Source organism: Conger conger, chromosome 4, assembly GCF_963514075.1.
Source record: "Conger conger chromosome 4, fConCon1.1, whole genome shotgun sequence".
In the NCBI taxonomy this organism is placed as follows: domain Eukaryota; kingdom Metazoa; phylum Chordata; class Actinopteri; order Anguilliformes; family Congridae; genus Conger; species Conger conger.
The window spans coordinates 50888107-50915100 of record NC_083763.1 but is presented as its reverse complement, the minus strand read 5'-3'; the positions used below and the strand labels follow the sequence as shown (position 1 = coordinate 50915100).

Below are 26994 nucleotides of genomic sequence, written 5' to 3'. Positions count from 1 at the left end.
ATCAGACAAACGTGACTCCAGTCATAACTGTAATCTACTTCCTGCTCTAACAGGAAGTTATTTTGGTGAAGGCCGGTGGCCCACTGGGTTTGAGCATTGTGGGAGGCAGTGACCATGCCAGCCACCCGTTTGGAGTTTGCGAGCCTGGGGTCTTCATCTCGAAGGTAAGTAAGCCCAGACCGTGAGTGGAGATACCAAAACGTGCCGCCTGTCTGTCATTGTGTTTGTCAGTTGACCTATCATATATATATATCTGCTGTGTCTGCCCACCTGTGTGCCCAGGTCATCCCTCAGGGTCTGGCGTGTCGGAGTGGGCTGCGGGTGGGTGACCGCATCCTTGAGGTGAATGCCATCGACCTACGCCATGCCACGCACCAGGAGGCAGTCCGCGCCCTGCTCTCCAACAAGCACGAGATCCGGATGTTAGTACGCCGGGACCCTGCGCCATCGGGCATGGAGGTGAGCCACAGCCTCATCATCATCATCATCATCATCATCATCCTCATCATCATCATCATGAATGGACAGCATCAACCCAAAATAATTTACTGTTCACTGACACCCCCTCACACTAATAACTGCCTTGACTGCAGATCTGGGTCAAATGTGTAATTGTTTTAGATTCAGATAATTGCCTGGTGAATTCTGTCAACCAATTTGACCAGAAGGGAGGTTTTGCACTTTTTTAGGTTTCAGTAAACTAAGGCTTAGAAAAGTAAATACATATTTCACCCAGGTCTGCTTGACTGAGCCAGTTTCGTCAGTGGTAATAAGAGAGCATGCCACCCCAGGACTAGGATTAGGTTAATCATACCCAATGGTTTCAATGTTTACCTCATCTGAGAATGAACCAACGCAACGCAAAACCAACGTTGCTGATAAACAAGTGTTCACAGGATCTTGGAATCACTGTCTGGTTCTGACTGGCTTTGTGTCCATGTAGGAAATCCTGATCGAAAAGCAGCCAGGCGAGAAACTGGGCATCAGCATCCGCGGCGGTGCCAAAGGGCACGCCGGAAATCCCTTCGACCCCACCGACGAGGGCATCTTCATCTCTAAGGTAACGCCATCGCCTTGCCTCGTCCTGTTTTTGGGGTGACATTTCTAATAGTGACTGACCCTACCTGCCCCTCCTCTGCCCCCCCCCCCCCCCCTCCTCAGGTGAGCTCCAGTGGGGCAGCTGCACGGGACGGGCGACTGCGGGTGGGCATGCGCATCCTGGAGGTGAACAACCACAGCCTTCTGGGCATGACCCACACGGAGGCCGTGCGCGTTCTGCGCGGCGTGGGGGACGCCCTGGCCGTGCTGGTCTGCGACGGCTTCGACCCGCATGAGGCGGCCGCCGTCGAGGTGAGACCCCGGTTCACTCCGAAACTACAGGGGTCACTGAGGCCAGTTATAGACCACTCAAAGCAGCCTTGCAGGCCATTACATAATAAAGATGTTCTGCTTAATATAATAATTATTATTTAGCTGAGGCTTTTTATCCAAAGCGACTTGCAGTAACCCCCTGGGGGTTTATGTCAATCAATACAAAAATGTTGGAGACAAAACGTTTGCGCTTGCAAGCATTTTCTTGGTAGCATTAGTTTATATAAACATGGATTTCTTTAGTTTTTTTACAAGAACACCTGGTAAAGGAAAACACTACCCCGGCAAGCACCTCATGTGTTTGTGTGTACAACTCCCTTTCAGGCCTCCCCTGGTGTGATCGCCAACCCCTTTGCTGCTGGCATTGTCCGCAAAAACAGCATGGAGAGCATTTCATCCATCGACAGGGACATGAGTCCAGAGGAGATGGAGATTCTTCAGAAGGTGAGTGGCCTTATTTCAGAACCAGCTCGTCCAATTACAAACCATGCTTGGAGGGGTGTAGATCTTCACTGACCTACTGATGGACCTGATTCACATCTGGTACTCACATCTGGTACTTAAAATTAGGTTAAGTAAGTTAACAGGAGACAGGCGTAACTGAAATAATAGTTGATGTAAAGCAGCAGGTACACACTACATCCCTGAAGGACTGGAGAAGCACTATCACAGTGGTTGAGTTTATTTTTAAGGTAAGAGGAAACTGATCTAACGACCAGAACAACAGGGGACACACTATTGTAGTAAAGTAATGTCATGATCTTAAGAGTTAAATATTTGAACTGTGTTGGCTAATGCATGTTCTCTACAAGCGTTTGTAAAATATTAGAAAATTCTCTTCACTTTTCTTATCTTTACCTCCTTTGTCCCCCCCCCCCCCCCATCCCTAAAGCAGGAAGTAGAGATGGTGCGGGAGGCTTCACTGTGGGAGAAAGAGGAGATTGAGAAAGTGGTGAGTGAGATTCTAGATCCTCTTATTGCATCTTCTGGGATGATGCATGGGCTGACTAAGTAATGTCTTCTCCTTCCCAAAGTATTCCAGTAGCCGCTTAAGGAATGTGGTTGCAGGGAATGCTAAGTACATTGTTCCCCAAGGCCAGTCAACAAATTCTGCATTTCATTTCTTAGTTTCTGCAAATGTAATTACTTTAACTCATATGATGGTTATTTGCTTAGCATCCCTTATTGGAAGAATTCACATTGTTCCAGTGAACATTAAAAAAAATTATATTGAAAGGTTGCAGACTTTACTTTGTATCTCACAGTTTTATTACCATAACCAGCAGTGACTTATGGTATTATTAAATTAGTATAGTTGTCAAACCTTGGTCAGTTATAATTGTTTTGCATTAAAATACTTTTCTGTGCTCGATTGATCTTGGCTTGTGCAATTGAGCCAACCAAGAGGACCAGAAAGCGGTGTTTGCATTTGTTGAGAGTATTTTATAGGTTCCAATACACCAGCAAGCTCAGTTTAAAGCACAGAAAAATATTTGAAATCAAAGCAATTACAGAAATGACTAGGCCTGGTAGTGGGTAGTGTGAGAAATATAAAGTCAGGTTCCTCCCCTTAAAAGAGTCTTCCTCCCTTTGGTACACCTCCCCAAGTCTCTATCTCTACCAACACTCCCCTTGCCTGCTAAAGTTTCTGTTGGTGTGCCAATAGAAAAGGTTCTTTTCTAATGTGTGTGGATTCTATCCTCTCTCCCTCTCTCTTCTTTATCTCTTTCTCTCTCCATCTCTACTGTCTCGCTCCCCATGGTGTGTCTGGGTCACTCTCACATTTTCACTCCTTTACAACCATTCCTCTCTCCATTTCTTGCCCCACCTCTTCTTTCAACTCATTTCATTTCACACCCATGTGCCTCGGTCCTTTCCATCTTCGTCCACTACACTGCCCCCTTTTCCTTACTCCTTTTCTCCCTCCACATCGCACCATTGTCTGCATGTGCTGTTTTGTGGCACCATTCTTCTTCCCTCCTCTACCCTTCCCCCTTTTCGGTGGCCACCCCCCCCCCCCTCTCCACCCCCTGGTGAAGGAGCGCATGCGCCTGGAGCGCGAGGAGGCCACCCGTCTGCTGGAGGAGGAGGCTGAGGTGAGGGTCCCATTGTCCCCCCCCCCCATCTCTCCAGTAGGTGGAGACACTGTTCAAAGGGCTCCAATGTTGCCTCAGACTCTTTGGGAAGTTGGCGGCACCAGCCCTGGGAAGTACCCCTAGAGAAACTAGATCTAATCGAAGGCAGGTTTAATTGTTTCTCCAACCTGGGTTACGTCGGAAAGACTGTTGCCTATGCAGCACATTCAACATTTTCTGGGCCACCGCCCCCATCAAAATCATTACGATCCTTAAATCACAACGGTCTTCTCAGCGGTGTCTCCTCAGGAATTTGAACAACTCTGCTCAGATCTGACCCCGCTATCTCTTTCCCCACACTCAGAACTTCAACACAGGGCCCCTCAAACTGGACTACAGGACACTGGCTGCACTTCCCACCACGAGCCTGCAGAAGGTCAACCAGGTGAGTCTCGTTGGTCCAATACAGTCCGCCACGATCAAATCCAACAGGCTTTTCTGCCCAGTCTCTCTTACCATTGGGTAAATATGCAACTAGCATGCATGAAATGAAATTTTAGCTTAGCCCCCTCAGGTATATATATATATTTGGGACAGTGTAAATGGAAACTGTTTGAGTAGATTAATAAACCATGAAAACAAGTTGTGAAAATGTACAACATCTGGAGAATCCGTCCCTTCCTCACCACCTACTCCACTCAGCTCCTCGTACAAGCAATGGTCCTGTCTCACCTGGACTACTGCAATTCTCTGCTGGCTGGCCTTCCAGCATCCGCCATCAGACCCCTACAACTGATCCAGAACACTGCAGCCTGTCTGGTATTCAATGTCCCCAGTCATTCACATGTCACCCCCCCCTGCTCAGCAACCTCCACTGGCTGCCTGTTATGGCTCGCATCAAATTTAAAACTTAGGTGCTCATGTACCAGGATCAGCCTCTGCATATATTCAATCACTGATCAGAACGTATACACCAGCAAGACCCCCCCCCCCCCCCCCCCATTCCGCTACTTCGGGATGCCTGGCACCTCCCCATCGCCGCACCTGCACTTCTCTGTCTGTTCTGGCCCCACGGTGGTGGGATGACCTTCCTGTGGATGTCACAACAGCAGAGTCTCTGACTACTTTCAAGTGCAGACTCATCTCTTCAGGCTGCACCTTTCCCTCCCTACCTCACCACCATGATTAGCCTTGTGCATGCCATAGATTATAATGGCACATATATATAGTTATATATAGATATTGTTGTATTAAATATTGTATTGTATTGGTTTACTCAGGGTATTCTAGCTGCCAATTGTGGTATGCTTGTTCGTAAGTTGATGTATTCTTCGATGGTTCCAACTGTATCGATATGGTCACGCTAGTACTCGGAACCGTACTGTACTCTAAGGGTCCTCATCACACTTGTCCCCATGTTCAATTTGCACTTCGTTGTACGTCGTTCTGGTTAAGAGCGTCTGCTAAATGCCTGTAATGATATGTAATGAAAATGACATTATCATAATTAGACATTGCTATTAGCACTTTATTTTGGCATCTTATCACTGAACTGTTACACCACATTACACCATATATGTAAGCATCCATAATTAGACCATGACCTCTTAAAATGTGTTTGACGACCTGTGACTATTGTCTGCTCCATGGCCCATGCCTGCAGATCTGGCTCGCCTTCTCAGAATAGCGCTCCCTACGGAATCCGTCATGTTTTTCTCCCAGGAATCCCTTCAGTCACCCCTGACGCCAAGCAGGTGTTTCTGAGAGGTGGAATGCAACTGTCCCTGCGTTCCATCTGCGCATTCCAAGTTCTGCATTCCAGGTTCCGCATTCCCAGGCTACGTCTCCGTACCTCACAATCCTGTCGATGCAGCATTCGCATTCCAGCCAGAATGATTTTCTTCCCTGGTAGAAGATGGAATGGTTGGCATCTGAGAAGTTCTTTCACTTCACGTCGATGTTCTGTACCTTCTGGCCCTGAATTGATTTGTTCTGCGTGGTTCTCCTGCGTCCTGAGTTGCTCTTATTGTGAGTGACTTGTACTCTTCACATACAGTCCATTCACACATATATTTTGCTAGAATTCCTGTTCAGTACTTTGTTCAATGGTATAATGGCAGTGCCCAACGTCGGAATAGAACTGAAACCTTGACGTTACAAGCCCAATTCTCTAACCATCACTGTTGGAGAACAATCAACACTTTCAAACACCGTGCAAAACTGTCCTGTCAGTGAAAAACCCAAGTCTCTTCCTTGTAGTCACCCAAATCCAAAAGGTCAACACATCAAACTCCTCACTTGAAAACCAGCTTCAGAGAACTTTAATGTACCTGTTAAACGTTGGTAAAGTTCACCTCTGACCTGAATAATGAGCAGTTTGATATGCTGTGGACATGAAGTGGGGGCATGTAGAATGTGCAGTGAGCCTACCTTCTCACCGACCGATTTAGAGGAGACTTGGGGGAGGGGGACAGCTGGCACTTCTCAGTGGTTATTTTAAGGTCTTGCTAGGCGATAGTCAGAGGGGGTGTGGGGTTGGGCAGTAAGTGGTTGTGGGATTGATGTAAGGGACGGACACTCACAGAGTCCATACAGTGTCCAGGAAACATTTTGTTAGAGAGGAGATCCCCACCAAGCGCGTGTTCCCACCAACATCCTACAGTGAGTCTTGGGGGTCCCTAGCAGGGGTTCTGTTGCCTTCTTCTTTGGTTTCTCTTCATCTCTTCCGTAGTCGTGTTTCAGTGTTACTTCAACATGCCTTTGTATTTTCTGATGGACTGCTTTTTCTCAAGGCTACCTTGCGTTGATTTGTGCAAAGGCTACAGCTGTAGTCTGACAGAATTGATTTATTTTCAGTTATCAGTCAAGCTTTTAGTCAGATATAATTTTTATATCCTGGATATCAGGACATAGACCTGGATATCAGAAGGGATTTTTCAATGTATCTGAAGAAGAATTTTAATTAGGCTTCATGGGAAAGTTTTATCTCATGCCAAATGCAATAATGGGCCACATGGTCTTTTTTAGGACTGGTTTACCGAGATAGCATTGCAGCTGTTGCTACCACTATTGGGGGAGAATTCTTATTTTTGTGGGAGGCGTCGGCTTGAAATAAAGTACAGTATCAGTACTCAAATGGACGTTAAGGGTAAAGTATTCATTTTTTTCTGCGATTTCGGATTCGGATTATATTCTTGACATTTTGTATGGAACTGTGATTGCTGATCTGTGGTTGCTGTCAATAATACTTGGTTCAGCTGTTTGATTGTTCTAGTAGCCCAACTGATTTAATTGCTGGGTGAGTTAGTAATTAGTTTGCCAGATTCTAGGAGGATTGTCAGTATAACTTCCAGTTTATGCCTACTGGTTTTGAATTAATGTAGGCGTAAGATGCTGTGATTTCTTGTTTTCTCATTTCAAATTTTTAATCAAATGTAAATTATTAATCATAAAATTCATCAAAATAAGAAAAAAAATGCATAATGAGATGAGACTTAATGTATCATTCTTAAATGAATAAATAACATATGCTTGCTGGAAAATATATTTTGTGGTGTAACATTCTTGCATTTGGCAGTGAGCTATGGTCATAGAGAAAATTACTGGGCTGTGCTGATAGGGGATTGAGGCTCAGGTGTTTCCATGGAATGGGAGAAGTGGTTCAGGCTGGGGTGTGTCTGTGGGTGAGTTGAGTTAGGCTGTCTCTTGGCCCTCTCTTCAGGAATTGGGCTTCCCGCAATGTCAGCAGCCCCTGTTCCAATCTCCCCTCCCTCTCCTCTGCTCCTCTGGCCCAGCTGTCTTCCGCCGTCTCACATGACTCAGGCTTTCTCACTGCAGGGTGCGCTTTCCTTCTGACCCCATTCCTACAGCCCTTCTTCAGTCATCTGACAGACTTGAGCAACGATAGAATGTTTGGGCGTAGTTTTCAGTAATGATGCTAAATTGAGAGCTGGCAACGTTTTTTGTTATTGGTGTTGATGGATTATTATCATGTCTTTTGATTTGGCCTTGTGGGGAGGCTTTGGAGTCTTGAAGAATGACGTGTTGTTTTTCAAAGATTGTGACGTGTACTTGAGATGAGCAGTTAATTTGGTGTCCATGGTGTCTATGCATGTATGACCATGACATCTCTCTCAGAACTTCAGTCTATAAAATGTAGCAGAAACGTGATGATTGTTTTATCGGTAATTCAGTCATTTTATCTGTAATTAAATCGGACATTTCACACAGGCTCCATAGATGTAGTGCAAAATACAAATCTGAAACACATTCTGATTAAGAGAACCGTGGTCACATTAACTCAGGATTTTGCTTTTTTCAAGTCTGAGTGACGACCCAGACTTAAACCACAACAGAATAATTGCTTGTTATCCTTTAAGCCAATCTTCTTACAGTGTCTGACCTTTCTGTTGTTTAATTGTAATTGTAATATTTACACAGCCATTGGTAGCATTGTGTGTTTCAAAAAGTAAACACTTAAATGAAAAGTCCAAAAAAAGATGTCATACCAGCTAGCTTGGCCAACATAAGTCAATTAAAATGTAAATTGCGTTTTTGAAATATTATTAGCCTGTGTAGCCAAAAATATGTTTTGTTTAACTGTCATAATAAAACGATGAACGACATGCGAGTTGGCATATTATGGCAAAAATAGTTATTTTTATCAGTAAATTGGCATTCTCCATTCCATGGGCTAGCATGACCACTGGAGAAGTGAAACTGACTGCAGGCCAGTGTGAGGGGTGGAGGGGTGTGCTAAAAAAAAAGAGGTGGAAGGCCAATTTTATATATAAAAGTTAAAGTGTCCAGGGCTTCAGCCTTTAACATCACTGATAGATCCAGTTATTTTCATCAGAGTGCAGCATGCAGAACTCTGAAAGATAACCCAATGAAGGGCTCCGTATGGCAGGAATCAAGGCGACTCTTGTACTAGGCATTGGCTAGTTGGTTTGGGATCAAGCATAAATATTCTGTTCTACATTGATATTACGCCTTTCATTCAGTCAGGACGTATAAAAATGTATTGGTTGGCTGGGGTATTTTGTATGAAAGTCATTCAAGGAGGTGTGGAATGGATGGAGTGTTATTTTTTCAGGTGATGCATTCAGCCTCTTAGTTTAGTTATTTTTTAAGAAGGGGGAAAGAACTTCTGTCTGCTCTCTCTTTTTCCTGCCTGTACAGTATCTCTCAATCATTTCTCCCTCTCATCTTCTCCTGCTCCTCCCCAGTTACCCCTCTCTACCGCTCTGCCTGCCCCCATGGAGGCCTCCCTTCAGCCCCAGCACAGGGCCCCTATTGCCCCCCTTGGGTTTGAACTGTCAGACCCCTCAGTGAGCGGATTGCCTCAGCAAAGCTTCTTCCACGCCGAGCCCTGCGTACTGGGCCCCACCATCACCCCACCCCCTCAGTACCCTTCAGAGGACAGCGTGGACTCCCCGACCTTGTTCGTCTCCAAACTGCCCCCCATCACCATCTCAGCGCAGCCTCCCCACCAGACTCAAAACATTTCCACCCCACCGCCCCCCAAAGATCCCGTCGCTCCAAAACAGGAAGCCCAACAGCTGCCGCCTTCGGTCAGACAGGAAGTCCTGCCCCCTGGCGACGGGGAAGAGGAGGAATGTCTGGTGGACTCGCAGCCTATCAGCTTCAAAGAGAACCCCTTCCTAGTGGCCAACCGCAGAGGAAAGGGCCGACCCCCAGCAGAGCGTATCCTATCAGGGCCCCCTGTGGGATATGGCAAGAGCGGCCAGCTGCAGACCCGTCTGTACAGCAAGGCAAGCAGCCTTGGTGTGCCCAGCTAGCATGGGTGTTTTCAGACGGCATGGTTTTATATCGCTCTGCTTTGCCCTATTACAGCATCTTTGTGCTATACATTAGCACCTGCAGCATGACAAAGTGTATACTTCCCACCGTATATACTCATTTGACCTTGCTTTGAATTAACCTCTCCCTGTGTGGTGGTGCAAGGAAATAAACTTTTGGGCTTGTTTGAATTTGCTTGGACAAAGGGCAAAGGTGAAAGTCTGTGTGATTGAGGAGGTCGGCGTGTACGACTGGAATGGGTTTCATTTCTATTTGACAGTATTTATTGCTCTCAGCCGTGTGGGGATTGCAGTTCACCACTAACCAGGAAATGCCAGGTTGCGCGGCTAACTCACGAATGCCTCTTTCAGACAGGCAGGATGAATCTAACGCTGAGCATCAAGGAGTTGCAGTCGCTTAGTGGCTGCAAATCTAAGTCGCATGCAAATCAGGGCTCAGTAGTCATTAAATGGCAACTTTGGTTTTGCAGTGTGTTATCACTAATTCACAGAATTAGAGGGCTGAGTGCAGGCTATCTCCAATACAGGTGGTGAAGATGAGAGGTCTCATTGATGAAAGGTATTTTGCTTTGAGTTGTGTGCTGACTTTTTTGTGTTGGTCTGTCTGTGTGTTTGTATGTTTTGAATCTAGACTTCTTCCTCTGAGCCCCAGGGAATTCAGAGCCCCAATAGAGAGGTCAGCTACTCCCCCAGCCCCCAGCCGGTGAGTACTCACAGTGTGGTCTCATTCCTAAAATTCTGGGGCGGTCTGTAGCGTAGTGGTTAAGGTTAAATGACTGGGACACACAAGGTCGGTGGTTCTAGTCCCAGTGTAGCCACAATAAGATCCGCACAGCCATTGGGCCCTTGAGCAAGGCCCTTAACCCTGCATTGCTCCAGGGGAGGATTGTCTCCTGCTTAGTCTAATCAACTGTACATCGCTCTGGATAAGAGCGCCTGCCAAATGCCAAGAATGTAATGTAATGTAAAATTCAGTGTGCTTTATTTCATTATTTCAATTCTCTTCACCTATCTATACATTTCCCAGGGGTCTTGCACCTTTAAAACAAGCTCTTTCTTCAGAGTTGTTTGGCAATCCAATTACACCACCAAAGAGTAATATTCAATATTCAACAACGTTATCACATATCACATATTTTCCTCATGTAGTCCAGCTCTTCATTTGACTTTACCAACCCTCCTCCCCTGTCAGCCTGTCCACCAGTGCCCCTCCCCGGCCCCACCGGCCCTCGGCAGGGAGACGCGCTTCGTAAGTGGCCCTGAGCCCTGCCTGACCTGGCCTGACATTTGTTGCTACTTTGCAGCAAGGACTGTAATATACAGCGTCATTAAAGGGTCATAGAATGACAAATCCAATGAGGCTTATCTGTTGGGTGTTCTTCATTGAAATATAAAGAACATTTACACCAGTGTGTTGGCTGTCATGTGGAATTGCTGCGAATTCTGAACCATTTTCAAAACCAAATGCTACGCCTTACTGCAGCTGGGGGCCGCTGTGAATCCATTTTAATGGGCGTTGTGTGTACGAACTGTGCTGCCGGTGCTGCTGTTTGTCTGCATGTAGCCTGGGAACATAACTCTTTGTATGAGTGAGCACCTTGTATCAGTTTCCCCCATTGCTAATGGTGTCAAGTAAACACGCTTTCTGTTTCAGGCATGTATTCAATACACCTCCAGTGTGGTTCCCAAAGAGAGCCCATCAGTGAGTATTCAAGAAATGGACTAACTCAATTAACATGAATTATTTAGTACTTCCTGGTAGATACTACCCAGTCATTTTGCTTCTGGTCTTCACACATTTTTCTCTGAGGCGATATTGCTGTCATTGATTGCACAATTCTGCTTGAAACCTGACATTAAATGAAGTTCCTAATTCAATGATAAGTTTTATAACTGGAAGGAAATTTAGCTATTCATCTTGCTCTAATTCTCTGTCTCTCTTTGTCCTGAAGACGAAACCCGGTGCGATCCAGCCTGTATCTCGCAAGTGGCAGGGTACTCCAGACAGTCAGGATGAATGGAGCAGTCCAAGTCCGTTCCAGCATGGCCCCTCTCCCATCAACTCCCAAACCTCTGTAAGAATCCTGACAACCCCACTTAGTAAATAGTCAGATAGCAGCAAGTAACATGTTATAGTGTAGTAGGGTGTTTCTATGCACCTTTCTGCATTTGCTTTGTACTGTATCTTTGGTGACAATGGTGTAAGTATATCTTTGCCATCTTTGGGTTGAAATGCTTGGCATTGCTTGCTCACATATGCTTGGTATTGCTGGCTGTTATTCTAGGCCTGCAATGGCCTCCGCAATGCAGCTTTGGGGAGGCTATTCTATACTTGTAGAATATAATGCTTGTGGAATAATCTGATGAGAACAAACCCACCAAGAAGCACCAATAAGATGGAAATGTGAAAATGGAAGAAATCCTAAAACAAGTATACTCAAGTGTTAATTAAGCAAGGGTCTTCTCACTCCAACACAGGCCATTTTTCACAGGATCCAGGCAGCTTACTGTAACTACAGTGTTACATTTTAGTAAACATTTTAATGTTGAATGTTGAGCTGAATGCAGTATTTGTTCATAGTGTCGAAGGCCCCTGGCTGCTGTTGTATTTGACAAATACAACGGATGCTGTAGAGTTAACGGAGCTCTCACTTCAAGCACAAATACACTGAAAGTGTCAGTCCCCTAGTTCCTTCTTATCTCCCCCTCCTTTCTTGGTGCGGTCACAGCAAGTTCTCTTCTCTTCTCTTCCTGCTCAGCCTTGCTGTGTGCTTCCTTTCTCTCTGACTCAGTCCTGCCCTTGGTTGTCCTCTCTCTCTCCCTCCGACCCTCCTCCTGCCCTCCCTCCCTTTCTCTCCCCTCCTCCCTACGACCCCCATCCCACCCCCACAGCCTCGTGCCCCCACCCCCCCTTCACCCGATGAGTTCCCCACCAATATTAAGCAGGCCTATAAGGCCTTTGCGGCCGTGCCCCACTCCGTGGCAGTGCAGCAGCCTGAGCAGGTAGGCAAAATGGCAGCACCCATGGCTGGATGCATGAAGGTTTGCTCACCCTAATATCCCTATAACCACTATAACCTGCACAATGTACGTGGTCTCTAAAGAACTGGATGATTTGGATGGAAATGCATGGAATGAATTGTCGTAACTTGACCCTTCCTAAAATGAAGCCAGCAGTGAAAGCGTATTGATCCCTAAACAGCAGAATTTTGTTTGTGCGGATAACCTTCCCCCGCCAATACCCATGTCCGTTTTTCTGTTTTTCACTCAAATGTGGCGAGGGTGTGTAGAATGATTTTGTTTGTGTGCTGTTACTCACTGCCTGGATTCTTGTTTTAAGTCTCTCACTGTGTCTGTCTGCAGGAATATTTTGGCCAAAGGAACAACATCCAGTTCCAGCAGGCTTCACCAGAGGTGAGTCTCCCACTGCCTCCTGTCTATGACCCATCATATGGCTTCTCCAGGATGAATGGCTAAATTGTGCAACACTGGCTCCGGAAAACATTGGATCATGTTATCATGATAATTCATAACTGTGTTACTCTTTCGGTGGGGAATTGGCATTTACCCTTGCAGAGGTATTGATGGTAGGTTTGCATTAAGTGGCTGTTTGGTGACAAGCAGATGCTGTGCATAGCTTCAGCTATGGACAGTCTTGGTGTCAGGGATTATAGCCTTCCCTGAGATGCTGGTCAAATGACAAGTCATACTTGACGAGGCTGTGTTTTATTTGGCCAGCACCAAAGTGACCTCCTTTATGGGTCTTTCAGCCTGAGGTGGACAGTGAGGTGTTTTTGGACATGGGGGAAGGGGACGCGGCAGGGGGGGATCTTGCAGCCCCTGCTTCTTCGCACTCGCCCCTCTCCCCTGACCGCAGGGAGTACATGAGCTTGGCCGCAGTGCCACGCCACTCTCGACCCTCCTTGGAGATGCAGGTATCCATCTCTGCACCAGCCGAAGATTGCCTCCTCCTTCTCCTCCTGCGGTCTTTCACCCCAGATTCTGCTGGGGTCTTTGGTGGCAGATCGTAATGCTGAAAAATAATTATTGATTTACCTTTTCCTAATGTTTCACCAAATCATAGTGGCGTAGCTGTCTTCCACTAGATGCTTTCTGATCAATATGGACTTTTCTTCTGATTCTGACTTTTCTAGTAGTACATGTTGTATGTAATTTGTGCACATGCGTAAAGTGGTCGTGTTAACACAGGATTCTGTGTTTAACGGCAAAAAGCTGGAAAGAAAATACACTGCGTTCTGTAAATGCAGAAGGTCTTTTTTTAACATCCCAAGGGTAGTGACCCAGACTTGACATGTTTCTTTGAGTCATTTATGTTGTTTTTTTTATCATAATATTTACACAGCCCTTGGATAGCATTTCAAGATTTAAGGTAGTGCTTAATTTGAATGAGAAGTCAGGCAAGCTAATGCGAGGAAATTAAAATAGAAATAGTTTTTTAATATTATTAGCCTTTTAGCAAAATTTATGTTTTGATAAGATATACAGTGGGGTCCAGGATTATTGGCACCCTTAAAAATTTTTTATTTAATTAGTGCAGTCATGTCTAAATCTGATATGTATAAAAGCACCAGCTACAGCCACAGGCTGCAGGTCATCCAGTATAGGAGTGAACCAGTGTAATCTATAGAGCAGCCAGAAAACAAAAATGGAAGTCATTGGTTGGAACAAAAACCAGCGCGCAGAATGGCCCTCCACGAAGTTGTGCACCCCTGATTTAGGCATTCACAAGGCTTCATTTTCATATTCTCATTTCCTACAAATGGGTACACTGGCTCCTGAACTCAAACTTAGTGTGCATGGATTAATCATAATCACCCCGCCTTTCCCTTTCACAGTCGCCCATGACCAGCGGCCAGGGCAGTCCAGAGCAGCGCTCCTTTAGAGATCGACAGAAGTACTTTGAGATCGACGTGAAGCAGCAGACCCCTGAGAGCAAACCCAAGCCCAGAGTGTCGCTTGTCGGGGAGGACGATCTGAAGAAGATGAAGGAGGAAGAAGGTCAGTATCTGCATTTTACACCATCAACCCTGATGTAACGCACTGTTAAAGTCTGAACTTAAAAAGATAATTGACATCTTCTCTGTCCATTTGCCTGTCTGTCTGTTGCTGAACAATAGCAAAGAAGATTGACTTGTGTGCCCGGGACTACCTCTTGGATGAGGAGGAGGAGGAAGAGGACGACCTAGCCAGGCAGATGGCCGAGATGAAGGCCCAGGGCAAAGTGGTGTTGGATGGCGTGGAGTATAAAATTGAGAGTGTGGGCAACCAGAGTGCTGCCTCTCCCAGACACTGTGCCACGCCTCCCAGCCTTTTTGCCACACCCCCCAGCAATTTTGTCACACCCCCCAGCTCAGGGTAATTGCTGATTCAAAATGTCAAATTTTGCATTAGAGGCAAATAAGGACCATCATGGCGCACTGGCAGTGGCACACGGGGGGTTCTGATCCAAAGCTTTGTGTTTGTGTGTGTGTGTGTGTGTGTGTGTGTGTGTGTGTGTGTGTGTGTGTGTGTGTGTGTGTGTGTGTAGGCCCTCATCTGTGGATGGTAGGGGAGACTCCCAAAGAAATTCCCTGGAAGATTTCAGAGTGGAGCACCGGCCCAATTCCATAACTGGGTAAAGATCATTATCGGTAGTTTTCTGCTCCTTGTGATAAATGCTCTTGCTTAGATGAGCACAAATCGGTCGTATTGGATTTTTAACTGAGTGGACTTTCATTTAAGATTTTCTCTCCATTATCAGCATAATCATGGTTAGAATGACACCTCTGCTGGCAAAGAGTTATCGCTATGTAGTGTTATGGGAAATAAAATAATAAAATAATAAAACTTGAACATTTGCATTGGTAAAGCATGCGGCATGCAGCTCCTTGTCTTACATAAATGTGAAGAGTTATTTTACATTTCATTGCCGTTTATCCAAAGCGACTAAGCAGGGGACAAGCACGGTACAATCCCCCCGGAGCAATGCGGGCTTAAGGGGCTTGCTTAGTCATGCACCTTAACCACTAGGCTACAGCCTGCCCCATTATTTCAATTTTATAACCCGTCTTGCTAGCTGGGGAGCTGTATGTCTGATGGGTTGTGTGTCCGCTTGCAGGCTGAGCCCAGCCTACCCCGGGGAGCCCAGTGCCCCGATTCGCACGGCCAAGGCGGAGAGGCGGCACCAGGAGAGGCTGCGCATGCAGAGCCCCGAGCTGGCGCTGGCTCCAGACAAGGACCTGTCGCCGGCCGAAAGACGGGCGCTGGAGGCGGAGAAGAGGGCCATGTGGAGAGCGGCACGGTACGGCCCAAACGGAGCTCCATTACATTACATTATTGGCATTCGGCAGACGCTCTTATCCAGAGCGACGTACAGTTGATTAGACTAAGCAGGAGACAATCCTCCCCTGGAGCAATTGACCCAACGGCTCAAGGGCCCAACGGCTCAAGGGCCCAACGGCTCAAGGGCCCAACGGCTCAAGGGCCCAACGGCTGTCCGGATCTTATTGTGGCTACACCGGGGATTGAACCACCAACCTTGCCTGTCCCAGTCATGTACCTTAACCACTATGCTACAGGCTCCCATATGTGTTCATCACCCCTCTGAGAGCTGCCGACGCTGAACACTAACGCTGTGTTCACTCCCCATCTGTTGTTTTTACGTAACCGTTATTCGCAATACAGATTTCACCACCAGAGTAACGCAGCACCGTAACTGATCTGATGGATATGAGTCTTGGCTCTCGTGAATTATATACTTCCCCAAACAAGCTACAGTAGTTATGTCGTAGTGAACGAGAATTATGCCCTCATTTGGGTTGAGAATAGGCAAATTAGGAATTAAATTTATATAACAACAAACGTTGTAGAATAAAAATGACTTAAAGGAATAACCAAACATTTTGGGAAATATACCTTTTTTCCGACTTGACCAGACTTGGATGAGATGTTCGATTTCATTATCATTTTTGTGTATTCACTGGCTTCATTTCCAGAGTAGCATAACGCGTTAGCTTAGCATATAGACTTGAAGCCTATAGGAGTCAGTAGCCTACCTCCTTAAAAGTGAAGAAATACGCCTTACAACAGCTCCAAAGCTGTCTTATTTACATAAGCTATCGTGTATTTGAAATACACGGGCGAGGGGAAAAAATTGTAAACACAAGATGTTGTTTTCAGAGAAGTTAGACGGTTGGAACTATAACCGGTGCACACATGTATCTGTCTTCTGCTGGTTGAGCCCAGTGAAGAAGGTAGTAGCTCCACCTTCAGAAGGTCCGCGGATCACTGGCACGGTCTATGGGCCGTCTATTAGTTAATGGTCATTCCTTTCTCACCATTTGATTTAGTTTCCCTCATTTCTGATAGTTGCTCTTCCTTTGTTCCCCCTTAACTCTTGTCAGTGTTTTACCTCCCATTTCTATTTTTCCCTCTTTATTTGTATGTATATGTGTCTGTCTGTTTGTCTCCTCTCCACTCCTGTCTGCTTCGCCCTTCCTCCTCCTCCTCCTCCTCCTCCCCCCCCCTCATCCTGACCTGGCCCAGACCTCACGGTCTGGAAGAGGACATTAAACAGTATGAGCAGGACCTGGCTAAAAGGCTGTACCAGACCAGACTGAGGGCGTCTCAGGGTGCTTCCGTACCCCCTCAGCCCACCGCCACCGCCCAGCTCAGGTCTGCCCTCTGTCCCGCCTGCCGCATTGCATTGTGGGCATGTGGTGGGTCTGTGTGGCTTCGGGTGGGGTGCAGGTGTGAAAGTTCACCAATCCAGACCAATGGCGCTCGGCTGTGCACACTCACTTTCTGACGGCACTCTGTCCCTCTCCCCTGCCTGTGTCCTCCTCTCTGACCTCTCTTTCTTAGTTTTTCTGCTCTCATCCTCATTCATTGTAATTGCTTTTCTATCAAGCATGCACTTGTCTTCCTCTTAAAATCTCACTCCCCTCATATCTCCATCTCTCTCTCTCCTGTTTCATCCATCTCCCCACTTACCCTTTCTCAAACTAGATTTCCTGTCTTATAGGTCATTCTCCACTGTATTTGCCCATGTTCTCTATCTTTCTCTTGCCCGCACTCCTCACCCAAGCACGTGGAAATTGCTCCCGCATTGCACTTTGTTGATTAGACAATGGCTTGGCCCTGTTTCTCCTTTTTTCCTGTTGCCTTTCTTTCACTACATACCTCCGATAGTGCTGCCTCTTCCCTTCGTACCCTGCAGCCCTCTCCCGTTGTCAAGCATATCTTTCTCTCTTTCTTCCCCGGTCCCTCTCCACTCCTTCCTAAACGACGTCCTCTCTCCCTCAGAATGAAGTCTCTGGAGCAGGATGCCCTGAAAGCCCAGATGGTCATCGCCAAGTCCCGGGAGGGTAAGAAGCGCTCTACTCTGGACCAGCTGACCGAATCCCCGTCGCCAGCCCCCACGCCTTCCCCCACTCCACTGGAAGGTGAGCCTTTCTCCCCCCAAGCCTCCTCTCTACAGAGAGATGGTCCATCCCAATAAGGTCTTACAGCTCCAACTCCTCTAATGCCTTGAACATGCAAGGGGTTGTTTTGGTATAAACTGGTTTTATCTAGTTGTAGTGAGATACAAGGGCCGCATAACCAGACACTAAATGAAATGGATGCAGGATGGAATAGTGGAATAAAAACTATGCCATGACTGGTGAAGCAGTCACCAGAAGTTATGAGATATTCATTGAATTCAGTCTGATAGCCCTGTCTTGCGCCCCCTCCTAACAGATGCCAGCCCTCGAGGTATGACTTCACCTGGCAGACTGGTAAGGACTCATGATTTCTTTCCCTTTCAGAGTTATTTTATGGTTTGACTTTTGGTCCCGTGACAGAATGACAATGACAGGTCTGGAAGTGGATTATCTTTTTTCTGGAACACAGCATTGAAAGATGACTTGTGCTACATTAGAATGCCTTTCATGCTCCAGATCACATGTGGGGGGGGGGGGGGGTTGCATTCAGGGCAGGCTTTCTCAAGTAATCAGGAATTACTCTAGTTTTTCTGTCCTTTACTGAGGTATTGGAAATCATTGTCACGCTTAGATGTGGTTTCGAGAGGGAGGTTGTTTTGTTTGCTGTGGCGGACGGGTAAATTGGAGACTGTTTGTCTCATCTACAGAATTCCCTACACACAGGTTGCTATGAGTCAGTACTATACCATTTCTTTGTTTTCACTTGTATTCTCTTTTGAATTAACAGACTCCCTTATCAAATATTTTTTCAGCAGTAGCTAGCTGATACTGAACGTGATTTCAGCAAAAGAGAACTTCTAAAAATCACCTCACGCATTGTAATTTTTTGCACCACATGCATTTTGTTTTCAGACAGAGATTCTTCATCAGCTAAGATGCAAACACAACACAACTGGTTTTTGTTCTCCACCATTTTCCATGTCATGTCCCTAGAGGCTCTAAAGCCTTTCAGTTCCTCTTTTTTTCTGTCAGGCACCTTGTCATAATGGAAAAGTAGCCACTTCACCCCACTTCACCAGCCATCCCCGCATACTGTGATATCACCCTCCTCCTCCTGGCCAGCACTGCAGACCCCCGCCATTTTGTTTAGTCCTTCGGTTTACACTTATGCTGTTGCTGAACAGGAAGTGAGATCCTGTTACTTCCAGGAAACTGTTGTTCTGAGAGTATAGCTACTGCATGTAATCCTTTTGTAAGTATCTCCATCACCATAGTCAATCAGAGGCTGTGACTAGGTCCATTTCTCCACTTCCTGTACTGCTTCACTTCCTCTGCATCTTCATCTCTTTCTGTATCCTCCTTGCTCTCTCTATTTATACTTTTCTGTCTCTCTCACTCTCTCTGTCTCCATATCTTTCTATTTGCTGTCCTTCTAGTCCCTGTCACAAAAGAAGTTTGACTACCGACAGTTTGCTGCAATCCCTTGTGCCAAACCTGTATACGACATCCAGGTATCATTTGCATGCACCAGCTGCCAGCCCTGAACACCCGCCCTCCAGCATCCCCATTCCTGCCTACCCCCTCTCCCACCTCTCACTAAAACCTCACTTCCCTGACAGGTCCCTGTGTGTCTGGACAATAAAGCTGTGCTGTAGCAACATTAACCCCCCCACACCACGCACACGCACGCACGCACACACAAACGCACACACATGCGCACACACACACACACACACACACACACATACATACATACACACATGCACACACACATACACTCACACACACATATTCAGGATAATATCTGAACAGGTCTAGGCCTTGTTCTCATTCCTGTGTGAGCTTGTCCGATCAGCAGGCTCTTCATTTTCCATTACACATATCTTGACAAGATGGTGGCAGCTAACACTCCATCCTGTCAAGATTCACTGGCATTTTTAGTCATGTCAACAGTCATGACATAATCAGCCTAATCAGGTTTGTTTGTTTTAAGGTATCTCCTGTAGCAGACCTCAGTCCTGTATTAACATTATGATTTATTTCAGATTTACTACTTCACTTTCTCCCCTCTCCTTTACCCAACTCAAAGCTCTTCCAAACTTATATTGGGCCACCACTCACTGAAGTGTCTGACATCACTCACTAATCATGTCCCCGGCCAGCTTACTCTGAGGATGTGATCTGCTAACCAATCAGCTTCTGGGATACCTGCCCACCTGTCATCTCTCCCAGCCAGTCATCCACAGTTTTTAGGGTCTGACTCTGTTCCTGTTCAAAATTCACCCACGTCAGTCGCCTTCTTTGCACACCCTGTGTTTATGCAAGATATGGCAAAATAATTAATTATATATTGTTTCCGGCTGCCTGACCAATGAAAATGGATAGATTGCTTTCCAGCTCTGGTTTAATAGATCAGTGGTTGATGTTTATGATATTTATTTGTCTTTATAGCCTTCTGGCCTTGACATCCAACCTCCATACATGCAAAAGCATCACAGGTTGTGAAAATTGGGCGTCCAGATTGGTCAGGAATTGACCTGGTGTGTTCTGGGTGACGGAATGGGAGCTGACGGCCTTTACTGTAGGAGCAGGGGGACAGTGAGAGGCTGCAGGACCAGAGGAAGGAATGCTGCAGATTTTTGGCTGCTGCCCTTTTGTCTGTGGTTCTTTTTGTCTTTAACCCTACCCTTCTAAACTCCACGGAGCTGAGGCATGTTGGAAATCCAGCTGTTTGGGTGCTTTCTTTGATATGTTGACATTAACCGTCAGTTTTTCCACCACAGTAATGCTTTCAAAGTCGCCTGAAATTTCTCATTAACCTATATTGTGCACATACCTTGGGAAGGAGCTACAGTATGTATCTAATGTGTCTGCTTTGACTTAACCATTGTGATGAAGTCTTGATTTGGAAATACGTTTTGTTACATTTAGAATCTATCCTAGCATCTCTGGTGCTGTACTTGTGTTCTTCTCAGGGAATTGACTCTGGGTTATATTGGTAGTAGTGACCTACATAGGGCTAAAAATGCCAATAGGCTATTCTGTTACTAATGTCTGTGCATCAGTGTCGGGAACGTACTACAGTAAATAGCAAAGATATTTTGTGGAAGCTGATCTCTTGCCATTTGGTGGTCTTTGAGTGTGTTGACCAGGACATGTTTGTGTTCTGTAGTTTAACCAGAGTTTGAGTCATGAGTTAAGTTACACTATCCTCCGCCCCCAACATGCCTATGAGGAAACTATATATTGCTGTTTGTCTCCACCCTACCTTAGAGCCACACAAACTGCATTGCCTGAGGGACAGAGGGAAGAGAAGTCTATGAACGTCTTCTGAACTTGACGTGGTCATCCTTTACATTAGGTCTGAGTAGGTCCCAGAGCCCTGGGGGGTTAGGGTTTGGGTTATGCTTAGGGTTGTGGAGGCTGAGTTTTGATTTTTGAAGTTTGTATGGACTGTGCCTGGAATGTGTAGAAGCTTCAGAGGATTGGATCAGACCTTCTCATTTTCTTTCCCTTCAAGTTTCATTCAGAGTAATTGAACACTTTCTCTGTACAGCATTACACTAGCACTGAGCACCTGCAAATAAAGCATGCAGCGCATCGTAGATTCTTGTGCGCTAGCCTAAATTCTGGCCAGAAAGTGACGTGTGTGTGTTGTGGACTGTACGTCCAGAGGGTATTGGTCATCTGATGCTGTCCTGTATCCTCAATTTATATATGTACAGAAAGATTCAATTGGAAGACATTTTGAAAAAGATCCATATTTTTTGTCATTGGGGCTACATGGGAAAGCTTAGACATTTTTGTTTCCAAATTGTTTGGATTTAAAGGATGTGGTTTGGAAGATGTAATACTGTGGGTAGCTGTCTGTCAGAGGATCTCAATGTAATCATTGTCTAATATACCCCCACCCCTCTGTTGTTCTTCCCTCAAGAAGTGTGAAGGTGTTTCTCTCCTCCTCTGACTCTTTTTTTTTTTTTTTCTCTTGCAGTCTCCTGAAGCAGCAGACATTCAATTTATTGATGACACTTCCAGCAACCCAGGTGAGTTACCGCGTCTAGTTCAGAACTTACCCCTTGTAATGGAATTTTTTTTAAATGGTATTTGACAAATTATCAATGTTGGTGACAAAAGATCTGCAAAGAATGCGTATGGAATAATGATGCAAGTAGGCTACAGACAGAAGTAAATAGGGAAATATTTCTCTATTATGTGTACTGCAGGGTATTCCAAGGATATACGTAAACCATATGCATGTGTTTTGTTTCTCATTTTTGCTGAGCTGTTCATCCTATGATTACCCCCTTCATTCAGGTGGCTTCCTGGGATAATCTGCGGTCAGATATTGGTAGGACCTGAGTGTTGGTGTGTCTGATAAATGGCAAAAACGAAAAAGCAAACCTTACCTTCCACCTCTCTGCTTCACTTTTTTTGTTTGACTGGCCTGCATGGTGTGAGGAATTGTCAGTGTGAAGGGAACTGTACTTTTGTTTTGCTTTTACCCTTTCAGCATCGAAAGGCCTGATCCAATAATATTTTTGGATTAGGTCAAAGTTTCATAGTAAGTTTATTGACTTATCTCAAATGGGATTTCCATGTGTGACTTCACAGGATGAGGGTTTGGGCTAGTCGTTGCTTCATCAGTTGTTTCAGTTATTCAAGACCTGGCATCTTGGCCAACAAAATGTACACTAAGGACATATTACTTAACAAGATCCAGGTTCCCTAGGATCAAATAGTCTCCCATCCAGAATAGCGATCCTGTCATGTAGTTTACCCTTTGAAACACTTGAGGCGAGAAAGACAGAATGTAACCGCTGGTGTTGATTTCAGCTGGTTTTCCTTGAAGGTTGTTTTGCTGCCCTAATCTGTCGCGTCTCCTCTGAGGCCCACTGAGTTTTCTCTTGAGGTTCCTAGGAAGCTGATGGTGCCCTTCTAAACCGTCTGTTTCGCCTTCCAAAGAGAGCGTTGCTGTACACTACTTAATGGTTCATGGTTAATGGTTCCTCTATATAAATCATACTTGATAATAAAATATCATTTTCATAATAATGATGATTTAATAACATTGAGCCCTTGGAGGTTAGTATGCAGTTTTGCGAAGGAATTGATTTGTCCCAGTGGAGTAGGTATGGATTAAATCACCCATTTTCTAACAAATGGGTACTCACCTGGAACCTGCAGATCAGTCATCGTCAGTTAGAAATGCTCCTCTCCTCCAATCAGTGTAGGTTCTCCTTTAGTCTCTTTTGTGACTTACTGGCAAGTGTACTATATCAAAGCAGTGCATGTGCTGCAGCTCGGTCTAGCAGTGCTCGTAGAGTTTGAAATGTGGATTCGAAATGTATTTTGAGAATAGGACTCTTGGCTGGGTTAACCTTAGCCTGGAATTATCTTACTGTTGCTTAATTAGATTATTTTCTGGGATTGTGAGAGCTCTGGGAATTTCAGTGTTTCATTAATGTGTAACACACAGCATGGCACTGCTGCTGGAATTGGGGCTTTTTAATACATTGCCAGGTAAATGCTTACAAGAAGTATTCTCTGGGCTCCAAATCAGAGTTAATGAAACGGAGTTAAGACACTGAGCATTGATGCCGAGGTGGAAGTAAATCAGGCATGTTATAGAAATGAGGCTACGTCCTAAAGGCCAGTTCATAGTTTGGTGATGTATGATCGGATGATACTGATACAGTGTCAGCAACATTCCATTTTTGCTCGACTTCAGTTCACTACAATTTGTCTTAAATTGTCCATCGCTCTATTATGAATTAAAATTAATTGTGACCGACCATCAAATCTGATCATCGCTGGTGGCAACGATCATACATCGCTGAAGTATAAACTGGTCTTAATTCTGATTGGTTAACCATTGGGGTTCGCACTACGCCTCTCGTGCCCTTGTGTTGCTTGGCATTCAGCAGCCACCTTGCATACAGTGGGCTCTGGAATTATTGGCACCCTTCATAAAAATGAAGAAAAAAATGCTGCATATGTTTCACAAATTATATTGCATACAAATTACAGGAAGACACATGGCTGTCATCTTTGGCAGGGTTTTAAACCAGGGGTGCCAGTAAATGTGAAACCTGTTGGGAAATGTTAAACTCATGTCAATAATTTATTTTTTAGTTTACAATATTTTTGTGCATATTTATTTAAGGGTGCCAATAATAAAAATGATTTGGAACTAACTGTATAATTATTTTAGACTCTGCTGTCTATTGCCGCAGTGCTTGATTTGAAATAAACTTGTCCAGAGATTGGCCAAGTATTGGCTCCTTAGTCCTGCTGGGTTTGTCTGAAGCTCCCTGGGGTTCAGTCTGTCTTTGCGCTGTGTGAGAGCTTGTTCGGGGTGCATGTGCGGGCTTGAGTGTCAGCTCATGTGACCATGGTGAGTAACTCTTCTTTTCTCCTCTCTATCGCTCCGTTACAGCACCCCCTGTTTCCCCGGAGGAGGAAGTGCCTCTCCCACCGCCTGCCTCCTCTGCCCTGGAGGAGATGGCTCTCTACAGCAACAAGCGCAAGCTGAGGCAAGGACGCCGCCCGCAGCCCGGAGACAACCGTGCCCACGTGACATTACCCGCATCCTGAAGACACAGACCCCCCAAAATCAACAACACACTTACAGCCAGGCCAGAGCTCCAACAGAAGCTACTTTATAGACAGACACGTAGAAATACAACTCTAGCAACTCTAGCACATCAGATGTGTTTCCATGGAAATGCTCACAGAGCGTGTCCGCTCCTGCATGCCAGTCCTGAGACTGCTGGTTTGAGTGGAAATGAGAAACACAGCAACGACAGTAGCTCCTTATCAGTTGAGGAGAGCGACAGTGTGGGGAGCAGGGGGGGGGTTGCTTTTTCTTAAATAGACCACAGAACCCATTTTAAATCTTTGTGTAATTTGTTTTTCAGTTTGCGTTTTAGAAGCTGAATTATTTTAACTCGAGACTAATCTGTTTTTATTTTCTGCTTCCTCTTGATTTTGCTGTTTTTAAAAAAAGAAAATATGGAGGAAAGAATGAAAATGAGGAATGAGGTAGCTGTTATACTAACTGTAAATCTTTTATTAATTTGTTTTGAAGTTTTCAGTTGCAAGGTTTGGTGTTGGTAACTGTGAGGAAGGAGAGTGTAAATACGAGTGGCTTAAACTCGCCAGACTACTTACCAGAGGGAAGTTAGAACATTCTGCTGCCTTCCCTGCCCGCTGAACACAGGGCAGTTGAAACGCCACCTTTCTCTGTTGCACCACTGCTTTCATGCAGTTTTAGTTTTAAAAAAGAATATATGATGTATATTATATATTCCTTTTAATAGTTTTAGCTCACTTCAGGAAAAGCAAACATGGTAAACTGATACTACAATCTAAGACTTCTTTTGTTTCATGTAATTGTACATATTTAAGAATATTTGATGCTAAGAAATGACCTAGTTATTCCCACAGGGAAGATGATTTTTGTTTATGGAACCTCTGGATTAATCACAATCTTTGGTGCAAAGCTTTAACTTTGTACAAATCATCTTGCACACTGATTGGTTGAATTGAAGAAAATCTTCTCAATAGTGGACTGGAACTATGGGGTTTCCTCTTTAGGTGTAACCATCATAGTTTAAAGGCAATAAATGAAAAGGCAATAAAAAGCACAACAATCTGGTGTATATGATAAGAAAGCACAGTTTAGAATGACCCATGAAAAAAAAAAACTTAACGATGTGGCGCATTAGTTATTTAGATAAAATTTTGTAATGAGGTGTAAAGCCTCACTAAAATATGTTTCAAGCATTCAAGGTTTTATATGAAATGGACACAGCACATGCATTATTATAAGTGTTTTTTTTTTATGATAGTTCTATTGCACACTACCTGTGAAAAGGCCTGAGTAATTCAAAGGTTCTAAGAATGGATTTATAAAGTTAAGATTTATGTTTTGTGTCTAGTACTCTTGGAAGTATGTAAATTAACCACTTTTACTGACTGCTTTGAGGACCCAGTAGAAATCAACTGGAGGCCTGGACCATGTATATTTTTCAACATTCCCATTCCAGCACAGGGGAGTACACCGGAGAGGCCTGCAAACACTCACACAAATCCATTACATGGGTAGGACAAAGTACTATTTGTGAAAGGAGTCTATTGTCATAAACACTTTGATTGCATTTTGGTGCCATTCTCTTCTTCTACGGGCATTATTGAAGAGTTATCTGACCTGAAGGTCATCTGTCCTCTCCAGTGTTCAGCCCCTCAGGCTGAGGAAGGTAGCAGGTGGTGGATTTCCCTCTGTTAGATTACCTTCATCTGAAGCCACTGAAATCATCTATTAACATGTGAATAATGTACAGATACTGAAGGAGACCAACGAGTGGTCGAAACTGAGCCAGTCTTGAGACGGTGCCAGAGTCTAGACTGCCAGACAGGCTGGACAGGGTCTAGACGAGGAGATCCCTGCATGTACATTGGCACAGTTACTGGATGCATCTTTTAGACCACAACTTTTAGACTTGTAACTCAAAACTGTATTTCCTTATATTACTCAACGCAGTCAAAGTGCTCTGTTACGGAATCATGGTAAATAGCTCTTGTTGAATTTAATTTACTAATTTTATCTGTTCATTTTTTGTCTTGCTGACTTGAAATTCAGTTTGGGCCATAATTTGTGAATGGATATTTTTAATTAGGTAACAGGCTCTGGGATTTTCCAAGCAAATGGGATTCACTGCATTTTTACACAGAATATTTTGATTTGTTCTTTTATTCTTTGAATTTTCTTGGAGAGCTCTTGTTTTCCAAATGGGTGGGTGGGAAAGGGAGGGCTTATAGCTCATCCAAGACTGTAACTAGTGAATTTGTACAACCAAAGAAGTCTATTTTGTGGTTCAGGAATAATAAAGTTTACTTTTCATTTAACAAAATGGTGTCCCAGACTGGATCTTTTGTGCTTGGCTTTGTTGTGCAAGTTCAGGGTGTACAGGGTTCACACAGGCCCTTAAAAACCATTAATGTACTTCAATGTTCACTTCAATTTAGAGAACAATGATTCAAGCATTTGCACATTGAGACTCAAAGTCAGATCTCCAACCAATATAAAGTCTGACAATTCCACAATGGCATAACTGGTAACAAGATTGCTCCCCTAGCACTGAACATTTGTTTGTTAGTTTCAGTCCTTTAACTGCAGTCAGTCAGTTCTAATAGATGCTGTAAGAGTCACAGAAAGCACATTTTAAACACTTTTAAAGACCGAGCACATTTGAAAATGACTCGGGCATGTACTGAGCTTTATTGAGTGTTCACTTCTGTGCT

At 44.8% G+C, this 26994-nt stretch overlaps 1 protein-coding gene across 1 annotated transcript in view; it reads left to right on the top strand.

Moving 5' to 3' along the window:
• The window catches only part of scrib (scribble planar cell polarity protein), a 97850-nt gene extending 71364 nt beyond the window's left edge, over positions 1-26486 (top strand). The window contains 27 exon segments of the mRNA XM_061237471.1: positions 54-164; positions 283-459; positions 944-1060; positions 1162-1350; positions 1696-1815; positions 2264-2323; positions 3411-3467; positions 3811-3891; positions 8675-9220; positions 9900-9971; positions 10461-10517; positions 10923-10970; positions 11221-11343; positions 12161-12271; positions 12632-12682; positions 13039-13203; positions 14125-14287; positions 14407-14644; positions 14817-14903; positions 15387-15569; positions 16814-16942; positions 17573-17712; positions 18008-18045; positions 19128-19202; positions 21683-21734; positions 24128-24237; positions 24239-26486. Coding sequence (XP_061093455.1) covers positions 54-164; positions 283-459; positions 944-1060; positions 1162-1350; positions 1696-1815; positions 2264-2323; positions 3411-3467; positions 3811-3891; positions 8675-9220; positions 9900-9971; positions 10461-10517; positions 10923-10970; positions 11221-11343; positions 12161-12271; positions 12632-12682; positions 13039-13203; positions 14125-14287; positions 14407-14644; positions 14817-14903; positions 15387-15569; positions 16814-16942; positions 17573-17712; positions 18008-18045; positions 19128-19202; positions 21683-21734; positions 24128-24237; positions 24239-24268 — 3330 coding nt within the window. The 3' untranslated portion in view covers positions 24269-26486.
• The last annotated feature ends 508 nt before the right edge of the window (positions 26487-26994 follow it).